At 35.1% G+C, this 13,633-nt stretch overlaps 1 protein-coding gene across 1 annotated transcript in view; it reads right to left on the bottom strand.

Moving 5' to 3' along the window:
* Nucleotides 1-851: 851 nt before the first annotated feature.
* LOC130621603 (uncharacterized) overlaps nucleotides 852-13,633 on the bottom strand; it is a 31,085-nt gene continuing 18,303 nt past the window's right edge. The window contains exons 5-21 of the mRNA XM_057436917.1: nucleotides 12,919-13,407; nucleotides 12,517-12,761; nucleotides 12,075-12,397; nucleotides 11,622-11,855; nucleotides 10,856-10,981; nucleotides 10,340-10,555; nucleotides 9,967-10,209; nucleotides 9,674-9,847; nucleotides 9,049-9,420; nucleotides 8,734-8,964; nucleotides 7,340-7,558; nucleotides 6,763-7,156; nucleotides 5,647-6,039; nucleotides 4,900-5,195; nucleotides 3,860-4,210; nucleotides 2,922-3,090; nucleotides 852-2,772 (exon numbers count right to left, since the gene is read on the bottom strand). Coding sequence (XP_057292900.1) covers nucleotides 1,097-2,772; nucleotides 2,922-3,090; nucleotides 3,860-4,210; nucleotides 4,900-5,195; nucleotides 5,647-6,039; nucleotides 6,763-7,156; nucleotides 7,340-7,558; nucleotides 8,734-8,964; nucleotides 9,049-9,420; nucleotides 9,674-9,847; nucleotides 9,967-10,209; nucleotides 10,340-10,555; nucleotides 10,856-10,981; nucleotides 11,622-11,855; nucleotides 12,075-12,397; nucleotides 12,517-12,761; nucleotides 12,919-13,407 — 6,151 coding nt within the window. The 3' untranslated portion in view covers nucleotides 852-1,096. The remainder of the gene's footprint in view (nucleotides 2,773-2,921; nucleotides 3,091-3,859; nucleotides 4,211-4,899; nucleotides 5,196-5,646; nucleotides 6,040-6,762; nucleotides 7,157-7,339; nucleotides 7,559-8,733; nucleotides 8,965-9,048; nucleotides 9,421-9,673; nucleotides 9,848-9,966; nucleotides 10,210-10,339; nucleotides 10,556-10,855; nucleotides 10,982-11,621; nucleotides 11,856-12,074; nucleotides 12,398-12,516; nucleotides 12,762-12,918; nucleotides 13,408-13,633) is intronic.

Here is a 13,633-nt window from a genome sequence, read left to right as displayed (position 1 = left end):
TTGTTGTGGTTGACTGTAGCGTGCGCGAGATGTGCTTTGCGCCAGAAGGAACATTTCTCTATCTCTATGGAATACTGCTGAGCTAGCAGAATGAGTATTATTTGGTTTATTTTTAGCACTATTCCCTGGACTGTCCATTTCATTCTCTTTAATTTACTTTTCCCGCTAAAAAAAGGAACTGATGGGTACCGCCATTATACTCGGCACCAGACTCGTCCCAGTTCTATTTAGAGAAACATTTTCACCATCTCTCGGGAAACATTTTTACTATTTCTCGGCAAACATTTTTCACCATTTCGAATAACATTTTTATTATTTTGAATAACATTTTTACTATTTCGACAAACATTTTCACCATTTCGAATAACATTTTCGCTATTTGGAATAACATTTTTACTATTTTGAAAAACATTTTCACACAATTTCAAAAAAGATTTTTTGCACCTACCGGCTTCCGTAGATAATAAAACAATATGTTGCACTGTTAGGATTCTTATTCTCTTCTTATTTTGGCCTCGTTCTCAGAAAAAATATGTCAAAACGAGGATTAACGCCTTAGCCTGGATAAGTTTCGAGCCTAGCTGCGCTGTATCTATCTATCTATCTCTCTCTATCTCTCTCTCTCTCTACCTATCTATCTCCTCAGGCGATTTTAAAGATTCTGCCTTCGCTGGCGGAAATCAACAAGCAAGACATATTTTCATTTATCGCGCAATATTGTTTGCAAATGTGTCGTACCATATTGGTTAACTTTGGCAAGTACTTGCTTATAATGTTGCTGAATATGCAAAAAATAAATAAATAAATAAATAATAATCTTCGCACCACGCCTATAGCAACAAAATGTGACATCGTCATAAAATATTCTATTCGTAAAACCTTTAGAACTTTTTACGTAAAACTTTATATATATAAATTACAATATTTTATCTCAACAATCTTTAACGGTTTATGTCAATAACAAAACCCATCGCATCACACCACGGGGTTTTTTGTCTGAATAAATAAGAATGAACGACTCGCTAATTCAAAAAAAAAGCGGGCGACTTTTTGGAGTGTTATTTCATACAGTTCAGGTGGGTTGCAAATCCACGATTTAGTCTGACGTCTTTGAAGAAGTGTTGGACAAAGAACCAGCCGAAATCTCAGTCGACGGTCCAGGCAACGGCTCTATTGCAGACGCATGCGAATTGTAACTACAACAAGAATCTGCGATAGAATCTCCCAATTCTAGGTCCACTATGGTTGTGGTACTATAAACATCATATGAATCTCCGGCAGAACTTTCCAAATCCGGGTTTATCACGGTTGTGGTACTGTTACATTGCTTTTTACTCTCCACAATTTTAAGTATAAGTTCCAACATAGCGAGCTCAAACTCTTCCTCCTCTAACATGTGTTCAACATATGCATCAATACGGTCTACAGCTTTCTCCAGTGCATCCAATGGATTAGGTGTTTCCGATTGATTAGGTCGTTTGCGCATCTTTTTTTTTATGCGATTCTCTGTTGATTTATGATGATCATTGCCCGGGTTCGACTGGGCTTTTTCCAAATTCTTGTTCCGTGTTAAGGATGCAGGCAGATATCCTTTAACTCTTTGCGTTAAAAAATCGATTAATTCGTACTTATTCTTCCGACCACGTGTTTTTTCTTGCACACTAGCAAAAGCTTCGATTATGATGGAGATAAACATATTAAGGAGGATATATGTCATAAAGAAAATAAACACGACAAAGAAAATACGTCCGAATAATTCGTCTGCCGTAACGATTGCATAATAATCAAATTTCCCCAACATTAGATTAAATAATGATTCAATCGTCACGATAAAATTTGAGTAACCTTGTAACGACCTCATTAAAAGTAGATGCGACCAATGTGTAAACGCGAGAAAAGCGAGTATAAAAGATACGGTGAAATACTTCAAATCTTTTGAAGCATAAAGAACAGTTCTAAACATAAGAAGCATCTTCTGATTGAAACGTAAGATTTTCAAGAACTTCACCACTACCAGAACAGCAACAAACGCTAAAACATATCCATAAGCTTGATCACTCAACGCTGCGTTCTCAAAATTTACAAACTTGTTCGGGTCCTGAAAATATTGATTCTTAACAACAGTTACGACACCGAAGCGAACCATAAGCAACGCAAATGATGTCCATATTAAAGTGAATCCGATTATTTCGATCCAGTTTCTCCAATCTTTTAAATATTTCCATTTCAATATCAATATTTTTTTCAACTCTCGATACATGTAAAATAAGGTGAATCCGAGAAACGCTACTTCACATGCTCCTAAAAAAATTGCGAATCCTGACGAGTAGCGATCCAGTCTGGTTGTCAACACACGTTTGAACACCAATGCACCCCCGGTTGCCGGTATTTCCATCAGCAGAAGTACCATGACGTAAAAATTTGCGTGAGTGTTATAGGCAGTAAATTCAGTAAAAACGGCACGAGATTTGTCATCAAGCCAAGCGTTGTCTGATAAATAAGTCAATAAATTACCAATCTCTCCTTTGGTTTTTCCAAGTTCTGCAAGATATCCTCCACCAGAGTAGGTTGCCAGTCGCGCAGTCGTTGGGTAGCTTCCAGTGTCGTCGCTACTGGAGTACTTCCAATACTTGGGATGCAAGGCGGATTCTCCTACGCCGCATAACTTCCAATTGTCGCAATATTGCGGTGTTGTATCTTCATGCTCGTCGGAATACGAAAATCCACATGTAGATATGTTAAAACCAAAGTCAGAAGATATGTCACAGGACTCTAAAACAGATTATTAGGTTACTAAAATTTAAAAAGGATGATGCAGACACAATATTTGTGGATATAAAAAATAAAAAAAGCAGATATAAAAAAATAAAAAAAAAACGCTGAAAATCGAAGCAAACAAACAAACAAGGGATACATCTAACCTTTTTTCACACGAACTTGTCTCATTCTTACGGTCCCGAGAACATACGACGCAGTATCCGATAAAAATCCGTCATGTTGGACTTTCTGACCATTGTACCATTCATCGTCAATTAAACCAGAACTCAAAGCATTGCTGGTCCAACTCCAAAAATCCGGAATCGAAGTAATCTACATATAAACAAAGGAAAAAAGATATTCTATCAGGAAAAACTTCATCCGGGAAAACTGATGAAACATATGTATAGTGATTTTAAATAATTTTCTCCGGTTAATACTTTTTTATATACTGAGGTATATAGAATTCGCACTAACGCACTTTTAACTTTCCGATTTCAACTGAAAGCTTTTTTTAGGCTTAGACCATTCAACTATTTGTCCTTGGGAACGCCAGAAAGAAATTTCTTCATAATGATTGTGGTTTCTGAATGTTATCGAAGAAACAACAGAACGAAAATTTATTAATTCAATTCCCAATGTTGCTTTGGCGGGTTGGATCGGAACAGTTTGGAAATAAAATTTTCAAATAATTTCATTGATATTGTTTTTAGATTCTGTTTTTCGGAAAGCATTACTTTTCAAGTTACAGAAAGGGTTCCGTTCTAATCCAGTGCGTGCCGTGAAAATTTGCCTTCACAATGATTGTGTTTTCGAATGGTATCGCAAAAATATTTCGCTAGGAGAAAAAATACTTTAAAAAATATTACCAGTTATCTGTTCAGTCATTGTGGTTTTCGAGTATTATCGCAAAGTTTTTTTGCCAAGAGAAAATACCTTACAATGACTTTGGTTTGAAAACCACACATAAAAATCTTTGAAAAGTGCTGAACTAATTCGACAAGTTGTTGTAAAACTAGTCACGTACAGTAAAAATAACACAAAGTCAGACATAATTTTATTTTGTTTGAGCTTATGACGACATATAACGATGACACCATACCTCTTCAAATTTGTTTCTGATGAAAATGTTTTCAATGTTATTTGTCATCGCGTACGCGTCTGGATCTCGGTGACCGTACGTTATTAACAAGCACAGCGATAAGTAAATGACGTAAAATGTAATCTCCAGTACAATGTCCACCATCTTGGATTCGTATAACCTTTTCTTTCTGGTCTTTTTTATATACGACAGACTGGGCGGAACAGGGCGGTCTATGTGATGCACGAAGCGCGTCGTCTCATCCTCGTCAGTATTGTACTCGAAATTTTTGTAATTCTCGATTTCTGTTTGAATGTATTCATCTTTAAGTTTACGGAGAACAATAGTTACTACAGCTGCCAGTATAACCACCTAAAAAACAAGAGATTTCAACTAATACGACCACGATGACAATTCATCATATCAAGTTTTTTGTAACCCTTGATGTTTCAAACAAAGGACTGGACTAACACGTAACACATTTCACGAGCTATAAAATCATATAATTTTCTACATCCTGCTAAATAAAATAAAAATCTACCAAACAAAATTTTCACACAGAAAATATACAATGTATTATTTTTGTAAATAAAAAAACCCAACCGTTCTTAACCGGACACTTCGAAAATTATTAAAACTTGTGTAATTTTATCATTGACAATTTTCTCAAAAAAATCATTCAACCGATGTAGACAAGTTTGAAGTTGATGAGTTTGAACTGGACAAATCAACTCCACCCTTAGTCAATAAAGATAATAGCTATGTGAACAGGTAATCGTATATTACACATTATGCAACGCGTGGGTGTAGCCATATCCCCTTAAAAAAGCTATAATTGAATAAGAGTACAAAAGGGTTAAGATAACTACGGTGTTGTCATTACAATTTCTAGGTTAACTTACAAAAATTTGTTTTTTTTATGAATTTTTGTGTGTGGAAAGTGTGGAATTTTTTGCACCGTTAATTAAGAATAAATGCTGATTGCGTTTGTTAAGAAGAAAGAAAGGCTGACGTATACGATACGAAAATCAACATAAATTAAATTAGGAACAGCTACTTACTTTAATCGGTTGATTGAAAATAATATCTGAAAAAACTGACACAAAGAAGGAGAAAAGCCACTCCTCCTGACCACGTCGTCCAAAACTTAGGCCGTACAACAACGTGAAGAAGCCAGAAATAAATGATGTCAGCACACACAAGAACCAGGCTAAGTACTTTACCCATCCAGGCCAATACTTAACTTGATCGGGCAGCTGTAGAGACATTGCAGAAAGATTGACACTGGATATGGTTACAGCATCTTGCTTTGATGGTATGGAGAGCGATGGGGTTATGGTCGAGCTAGATCCACAAGCTGAAGTAACAAGAAATATACCTTGAATATATATATCTTCCCTAAAAAATGGAAATCTAATTATAGTTTTTGTTTGCCTACACGAACACGCAAAGAAACCAAAAAATTTGTTCAAATTAACGAATCCTTAAACTAACCAGCAAAACTTCAGTGTCTGATAACAAAAGAAGACAGAAAACTCTATTCCATATAAGAAACGGAGATATTATTTCGGTTTGTCTGTTCAATATTCATATTACTGTGGAAAGTTTATCATTTCTTCCGATGATGGGAGAAGAATCCCCCGAACGTCGCCTACTAAACTATCATGTTCAAGAAATGATAAACTTTCCACAGTAATAAGAAACGGAGAGCTGTCTATCTAGCAGTCTACTATACTGGTGGTTGTGATCTATTGCTAACTTAAACATAAAACGATAGAACAAAGAAATAAAATAGGAACACAACTTACGAACTTGCCATACAACTTCTTCAGGACTTTCTTTGATCTGAAATAAACTTGAACCTTGGAAGGTTTGCGTACTGTCTTTCGTTGTGTTACGCAGAAAAGATGTTGACACAAAACTAGATTTATTTCGTTTCTTTTGCGATGGAATATCCATGCCAATGGAGTGTCTTAAAGTGACGCCTTCGACGTGTTCGCCTTCTTTTTCATGCGGAACAACTTGATCCAATTTTTCGAACTTTTTCTTCTCTTTGTGATTCTGGTTGAGAGATGACGGTTTCGCTTGACGAAATAGATAGACAATCAAAACGTTCACTGGCAAAACGATCAAACTGGACTGAATGCCGATCACGATCTGACTCCAAGATATCTTAAAACCACTCACATCAATTTCGTCTCCTACCCCATAAAATAACCAAAAGTTTATTATTTTTTTTATTTTGATCTTTGACGACAGAACAAGTACACCAATGGGCGAAAACAGGGCGAAAAACGGGCGCCAGTTGGGCGGACATATCTCCGAAGAGTAGGTTTTCATGAAAAGTGTTCTGCATGTTTTAAAACAACAATGTATTGGGCTACCTTATCAAACACGAACCATCTAGGTCTTTCTCAGCTACCAGCAGCAACACAAATTTTAAGAAGCAAATTATTTGTGGCTAAAAAAGAGTCCCTTAAAAGAACAGGTGCGGATTATAAGGGTCAACGGCACAATTGAGAAAATGCAATTATATAAATAAAATGCAATTATAAAAATACATGCGCAACATCATTTTACTTTGCCCAATGATGGGAGAAATGATCTCCCGAAACGTCGCCTACTAAACTATCATGTTCAAGAAATGATAAACTTTCCACAGTAATGAGAAAATAAAAATGCTTATTTAACCAACTGAACGTGATTTTGGTTGAAATCTCGTTTTTTGAATTTTTAAAGTTCTCAATTAGTCCCCGTAGACGAAGGGTTAAAGAGGCCTTTTTTAATCTGAAAACAAGAAGGTGGAAATGATGATTAAATAAGGGTATACAAGGCGCCATATTGCATAAATATTACTATATGAGATATCATATAATATGTTTGAGACTGTGAGTTTTTTTTCACTATTGTGTAGGAAGACGTACCTACAGGTCGATCATCTGTTACTCTGTAAAACATAGCGTTTGAAAGCATCGTGGATAACAACAAACATAAACAACAAGAAACGCGTTGCATTCTGGTAAAGTTACTTCTTGGAGGTCTGGATACTATACTAAACCAAAGATGGCCATCCGTAAGATCGCGCGCTGTTTTAGCAAGAAAGATATTCTCGAAACTACGTAATTCTTGTTCAGAAGCAACCGGGAGCACGCGAGATATCGCACCATCTGATTGGTCGACTGCCAGCCAATCATTGCAGAAACAAACGTATTGTTTGTTATTGTCGAGATTTGAGATCACAAGTCGACTGAGAAACCAACCAGGACTAACACCGCCATCATCGTGCCATATTGTGACATAGAGAAGATCTCCGATGTCCTAAAAACACAACAGCATTATGTTCTTATTTTTATTAGTGAAGTTATCAATAAATATCAGAATCAAAGAAGTTTTTGCTTGTGAAAAAGTCACACCGGTAACGCAGAGTCAATAAAACTAATGAATGATGTTTTCTTGTAATAAGAAGGAAATGAGAATTAAAAACACTTCGTTTTCACTTACCAGGTCAGTTTTCAAAATAAAAGTTTCAACACTTCCACGTTCGAAGAGTACTCTCTCGTCGCTTTTAAGCACAATCGGTTGGGAATCAACAGTTTTTCCTGACATAATAAGTATTGGAATAGCACTAGTTCCAGAGCCACCACGATGTCCAGTGTAGACAGACACGTGATATACTGTTCCAGTCGGAGATGATTGGGATTTAAGAAAGGTTGGTGCGCCCTGTAACACGAAAGAAGTTATGAATTTACCAATTAAAAAATAAAGTACTTTGGAAAAAAAGGACACTCACAGTTGATACTAAGTGTATTTACTTCGATTTAATGCTGCATTTTATCTATTTAACGCCGCGGGCGTTCATTGAATTATTCCTTTTATAATAGCGGTTAATTAGGAAGTGCTGGTTTAAAAGAACCGTTTATTTGCGTTTATTTTTTACAACGCAACACATAATAAAAAGTAGTCTGTTAGTCTCTATGCAGAGATACGTAAACATGATTTGACATACTTTTATGTAGAACACAACTCAAACAGTTATCAAAATAATTGTAAACAGTGCATTTGTTCGTGTAAAAAAATCTAAATAAGCATTTTTCTCAACTTCTCGTAGGGGTTAAATGCAAGCGGGCGTTAACTAGATCATATATGGTATGTATAATATGAAACACATATTCGAATAGAATGGAACAGTAGTGTTTTCTTGGTTAAGCTTCTACAAAGGTGCACAGCAGCACAAACCGATCAATTAAAAAATGTTTTGTGTAATTTTTAAAAGAGACAATTAATCGGTTGTCCTGATTTTATGAGTTCCCAGTCGTTTTTCAAATAAAATTGACATTCAAGGTTTTTTACACAGTTTTGTAGGAGGTTTTGATGTGAGGAAATAATATTTTTGATGCGATGAAAGAATATTTGTTTGCAGGTACTAATGAAAACGTGAGATTTTTACGTTAAAAGAAAAAAGGACAAAAAGGAAAAAATCAGGATTATACATATATTTTTTTGGCAACATGGATTTGACGCGAAAAAAGGAGGGAAAATAAGGCTTTACTTCGTATATTCAGAGGTGCCAATATAAAAGGATAATTTGTTACAAATTAAACGAAAAAAATAAAAATATCAAGTTAATACACAAAGTTAATATTTTTTTTACAATCAATAAAATTAAAATTAGATATCGTGTGTATTTTTGAATTGTTTTGTGTTTTCAAGAAAAATTGTGGATGATTTTTTTAATTTGTAAGCAACTTTTTGTAAGTGAATTTTGAATTGTCGTGCAAACTCTGCTTCCCTCATTTAATCAGAAGTTCTAAAACACGAAGGCTCTTTTACTGACTGCTCAACAAAAGCGGTGTCAATAGAAATAATTAAATCGAGATTCATTTTTTTCAGTTTACCTTTAATGTGTCGAGATTGTCCTTTCTTCTCGCCCATATTAATGCGATCACGTAAACACAAAATATCGTACAGAATGTAGCCAGTAAAGCCGGGAAGTCTTCGATATTACGCAGTTTCATTATTTCAGCTTCAATGTCAAGTTTATTTGGTGGGATGTAAAAATTACTACCAAACCAAGTTAGATGATTACACAAACAATGTGTTTGCTCTTTGTTAGTATGCGGGCCAACCTAACCGTTAGAAAAATAAATTACTACTTAAAAGGGTAAAAAAAATCAAAGAATTCAAAAGTTGTAACCACAATAAAAAATTACCCTGCAGCCACGGCTCTCCCACACTTCGGTGAGTTCATTTAAAAATAAACAACCAGTTGTAAACAGTTCCATCTCCACGATAGCATACAGCGGTTGTGTATTATTTCCATCATAATAAGTCGCTCCCACACCGAGGTAATATGACGATATATTCGCCCATGTTGTAAACACTGCATTCATTTCACTTGTCGCGTTAAACTTAAATTTTGCATCGTACCTGTGAATTGTAGGTCTTAGTCCACGTCTTATAAATAATTCGACGTGAAGATGTTCTGTTACATTTATGTTACAAACCAATGCCACCCCTACTTCGGTTACCGTAATCTTGTACACAGTAAGTTGATTGGTATTACTTGTGGTGTTGACAGAAATCTACAAGAAGATGCGCGTCACTCGTTAGATAAGAACAACAACAAAAATTTATCCACCAATCAGCTTATATTCACGACAGAGGAGTGGGTTGGAAGAATTCCTAGTTCTATGTCACATTCGGAGAAATGGTGTACAACACGTTACGTTATTTTTCAAAAATACACAGGTTGAATGTTTAATAGTTAAAAATGGTGAACATATCGAGACTACTACGAATTTACCCTGTCTTTACAAAAGTTGAGTATCTAGCTACCTTGGAAATGACAGCATGTTGTGGGATAAACATTTCAATTTGTTTTTCTTGTGCCAGATCTTCGACAGGAACACCAGTGTTGTTTTCAGTGCTAAAGGAAAAACTTGTGATTGGAGCACTAACATCAAATGAAGACGAATGCCATGAGAAGGGATTTTGAATGAGTGTCGACATCTAAAAGTTTGAATAAAAAAGCTCATATTATCTTGTGCGTCACACATAAAAAGGACTGGCAATGATATTCATTCCTAGTCCACCGCGTCCTACGACACTGATAAAGGAGAAATACAAACCTTCGAATCTAAAATAACACTTTCGTTAGCATCAGCAAATAAACCAGTTGGTAATTTGAAACTTCCACCGTGCAAAGTTTCAATGTAGTCACCACCAAATTCACCCGCTGTTTTTCTCGATAACTCCAATGCTATTGTTTCACCAGCGATTCTTGTTGGTTTTTCGCCAGCCACTTTTCCCTTAAGCAGCAGAGGAAGAATTTTGTCCACAACGTTTAATGCGTTTTTAGCTAGCCTCTCTTTCTAAAATACAAATCAATTACAACGGAGATGAATCAATCGGTTTTGTATCAAAATTATTTTTCTTTTGTTTCGTTCTACCATCACTCTTGGTCAACAAAGAAAATAACTTATGCTGCATGTGTTTTCATACCTTTTGAGATTCCAAACTTTTTACTTCCATACTGCCCGTCTTGTTCACCGTCTTATTCTTTAAATCATATTTAACAATTGCTTGTAAAAGATTACCAGTCGCCTTTACCAACCCGTTCGTTATGTCAGCAATTTCTTCTGGATTTTCATTCGTTTTCAAATCCTCATCTTCTTCCAAAAACGTTGTTATGTTTGTGAATGATTTTAATGCCAGCTCCTTTTCATTAAACAAACAGAAAACAGTAGATAATTAATAGTCAGTGGTGAATAATTTGCAGTGAATGTGGATTAGACAGGTTATGATGATGTTGGAACATTAGAAAGATGGCCCTTTTAAAGAATAATTTTATCTTTGAGCAACCTCGTTCTTAGTCCTTCCTTAGTCTTATGTCGTTGTTGTCTATCACTTATTCAGAAGAGGTTCAATATGATTGTTGTCAGAACATACACGTCCGCACAGTGTATTTAAAATAACAAAACAAAAGCCATCAATTACTTCAAGTTATGGTTGTTCTACCTGTGTTTCAGGACTAACTTCCTCAGGAGTTTGCAATAATGGTTCAATCGCATCAGCTGTCTGTTTTGCGTTCTCCACACTATAAACTGGAACTTCTGACAGAACTTCCACCATTGCTGTTCTAATCTAAAATATCATTTTCAGTGACGTCATCCCATGAGGTCATTTTCTAATAACATCTAACTAATGTGTATATTATATCTGACATTTTTAAGAAAAACTATCATGATTGAAATACACGTCGTCACGCGAACACTTAACCCTATTATACCTGAGCTTTTTCGGCCCTTGTAACCTTGGGGGGAGGGGCACAAAGTGCCCGCGGGTCATAAATCCTGAACCACTTATGCCTAAGTGATGAAACTTTTCACAGTTGTAGAATGTCTTAGTACAAACTCATTCCAGGTAAAAAAATTGATAACGTCATAGGGATCAGAAATGACGTCATATATTTTTTTGAGAAAGAAAACAGACAATGTTTTCAAAAATGGCGGAAATTCCAGGAAATTGAAATTTTTTAAATTTTTTTTTTTGCCAGAATCTATAATAAAAGTCACCAAATTTCAACATTCAATGTCATGCACAAAAAAAGATATGCTCAATTGAAATTGCCGCGGGCACTTTGTCCCCCCCAAGTATATAATAGGGTTAAACGAGGCTAATTTATTTTCTTAGTTGATGTGAATAATAAAACTTAATGGACAGAAAATAAAAAATGCTAACAAAAAGCTAGTTCTGATACTAAAAAAACGAAAAATTACATTACCTCTGTTCGTTTTTTAACACTATCTTTCTCTTCAGCAACGTTCGTTATATTTTGCTTTGGTTTCAAAACCTGTACTAAGTTTATTGTTTCAGTAACAGTATTGATAAGCTGCATCAGACCTTGTGTGTCGCCTTCCTCACTCAACCTGTCAAGCACGTTGTCATCACCTGTTGTCATATTCAATAATTCCTCCTGCACAACGTCTATGGTGGCTTTTTGAACATATGGAAACACCTGAAAGAAAAAAAGAATTTGAGTGAAATAGCTGTCAAATTATTACAATTAGGCATCCCTGTGACCTTTCTTTTCTCTATTCCACGTGTCTTCAGTGAAATGAAACAAAACGTTTTTTTTTTTATTAACTAAACTGTCAAAATGGAGAACGTGAAAAAAAATTGTCCATATGGATTCATGCCGTCATCAATGCGGGAGGTATATTAGAAAAACTTTTACCTTCACAGACAGATCATATGCTGCAGTTCCTCCAAAAGAATCAATAATTTCAATTTTAAGAGTAACAACATAATCGTTTACTTCCAGACCATTTGGTAACATCATTGTTGATTTTTGTTGTGGACTATATGAAAGCAACTTTTGGGAGTTTTTATCAAACACTAACACTCTGTAGTTTAGTGTGCCAACAAGGACAACCCAATCATGACAGGTGATGGTGAATGTTGTTTTAAGGGATGTTCCACTTAGAGGAGATACTGAGCATGTTCCTCCGTAAGGTGGCATGTTTGTTTTTATGTAGTATTCTGAAAATGATGATATGCCTGCAAATATAAGAATGAAATTCAGTTCTCAAACCATGTAAGCTATAAATAAAACAATCTTGTTTCAGAAATCTAATTTTTCGGATTTGAAATCGGAATTAGTAAAAAGAATAAAATACCTGAACTTTTTGTTACTTTTAGCCCAAATTTATAATTTAAACCTCCCGAAAGTGCTCCAGGTCTTACAACTAAATTCGATGATGATGGCTGAGTCAGCAAATCATTTGAAAAATTAACACTTCCATGTATTGACACATCTGTCCACAAGAAATTGACTGCACTTTGGGAATCGCAATTATGGCATTGGCCAATCAATGACAAGCGTTGTGAAGGATTAGCAAACTCTCTGCAATTAAATTTGCACCTGTGAAAATGATTCAAAATCACTATTAAAAACTAATAAAAAACTCATACTTCTGCTATGGTACAAAAAAACATGGTCAAGTTGCAATCTTTTTACCAATACTTATTTTGGTGCTGAAATTAGCACACAGTACATGCAAAAAATTGACGTAGTGTACCTGATAGTTATAATTGGAATTTCTTTATCGATGAGAATAATTTTTTGGTATGCTTCTGTCCTTCTTTTCTTTACTTTGTTCTCAACAACCACTCGAAACTCATACGCAACACCTTCTAACAAAGATTTTCCCTTAATTAGCCAATTTGCACCAAAAAACTCAATTAGGCCTTCACCATTTCCGAAACAATCAGTTTTATTATCTTTTTTGCAATACCATTCGAAGTCTAAATTAGGCGGATTAATTTCGTTGGGGTCCAACGAGTCACTTGCATCTAATATAAAATCTTTTTGCCAGTTTAACTGTCGTGAAAAACCTCCTTTGATGGTTGCCTTTAAATTATCTTCAATGATAATAACATTGATTTCATCACTATGGTCAAGATTGACTTCATCCAGTAAAACATCCACTTTGAAAATATAAACACCAGCAACTAAGGTACGCTTTATAATTTCTAAACTTGAGTGATGAATGTCTGTCTTCGTGAAGCTGTAAAAACATTAAAAATTTAACTTTACTGTTAAAATAAAAACAGAACCATGGAAAAATATAGTCTGTAAAATCTGTATCTTTGTTTTATGTGAGAAGAATGTTATATTCCTTGACTCTAGCATAGATACCAAATTTCTCTCACACTTCTATATCACAATGACAGACATATTTTAGCCATTTAAAAGTTCAAATATAACTTAACAATAATACAACAATTATGAGC

This window comes from Hydractinia symbiolongicarpus, chromosome 12 (assembly GCF_029227915.1).
Source record: "Hydractinia symbiolongicarpus strain clone_291-10 chromosome 12, HSymV2.1, whole genome shotgun sequence".
NCBI classification, from domain to species: Eukaryota; Metazoa; Cnidaria; class Hydrozoa; order Anthoathecata; family Hydractiniidae; genus Hydractinia; species Hydractinia symbiolongicarpus.
This window is presented reverse-complemented; position numbering and strand designations above follow the sequence as displayed.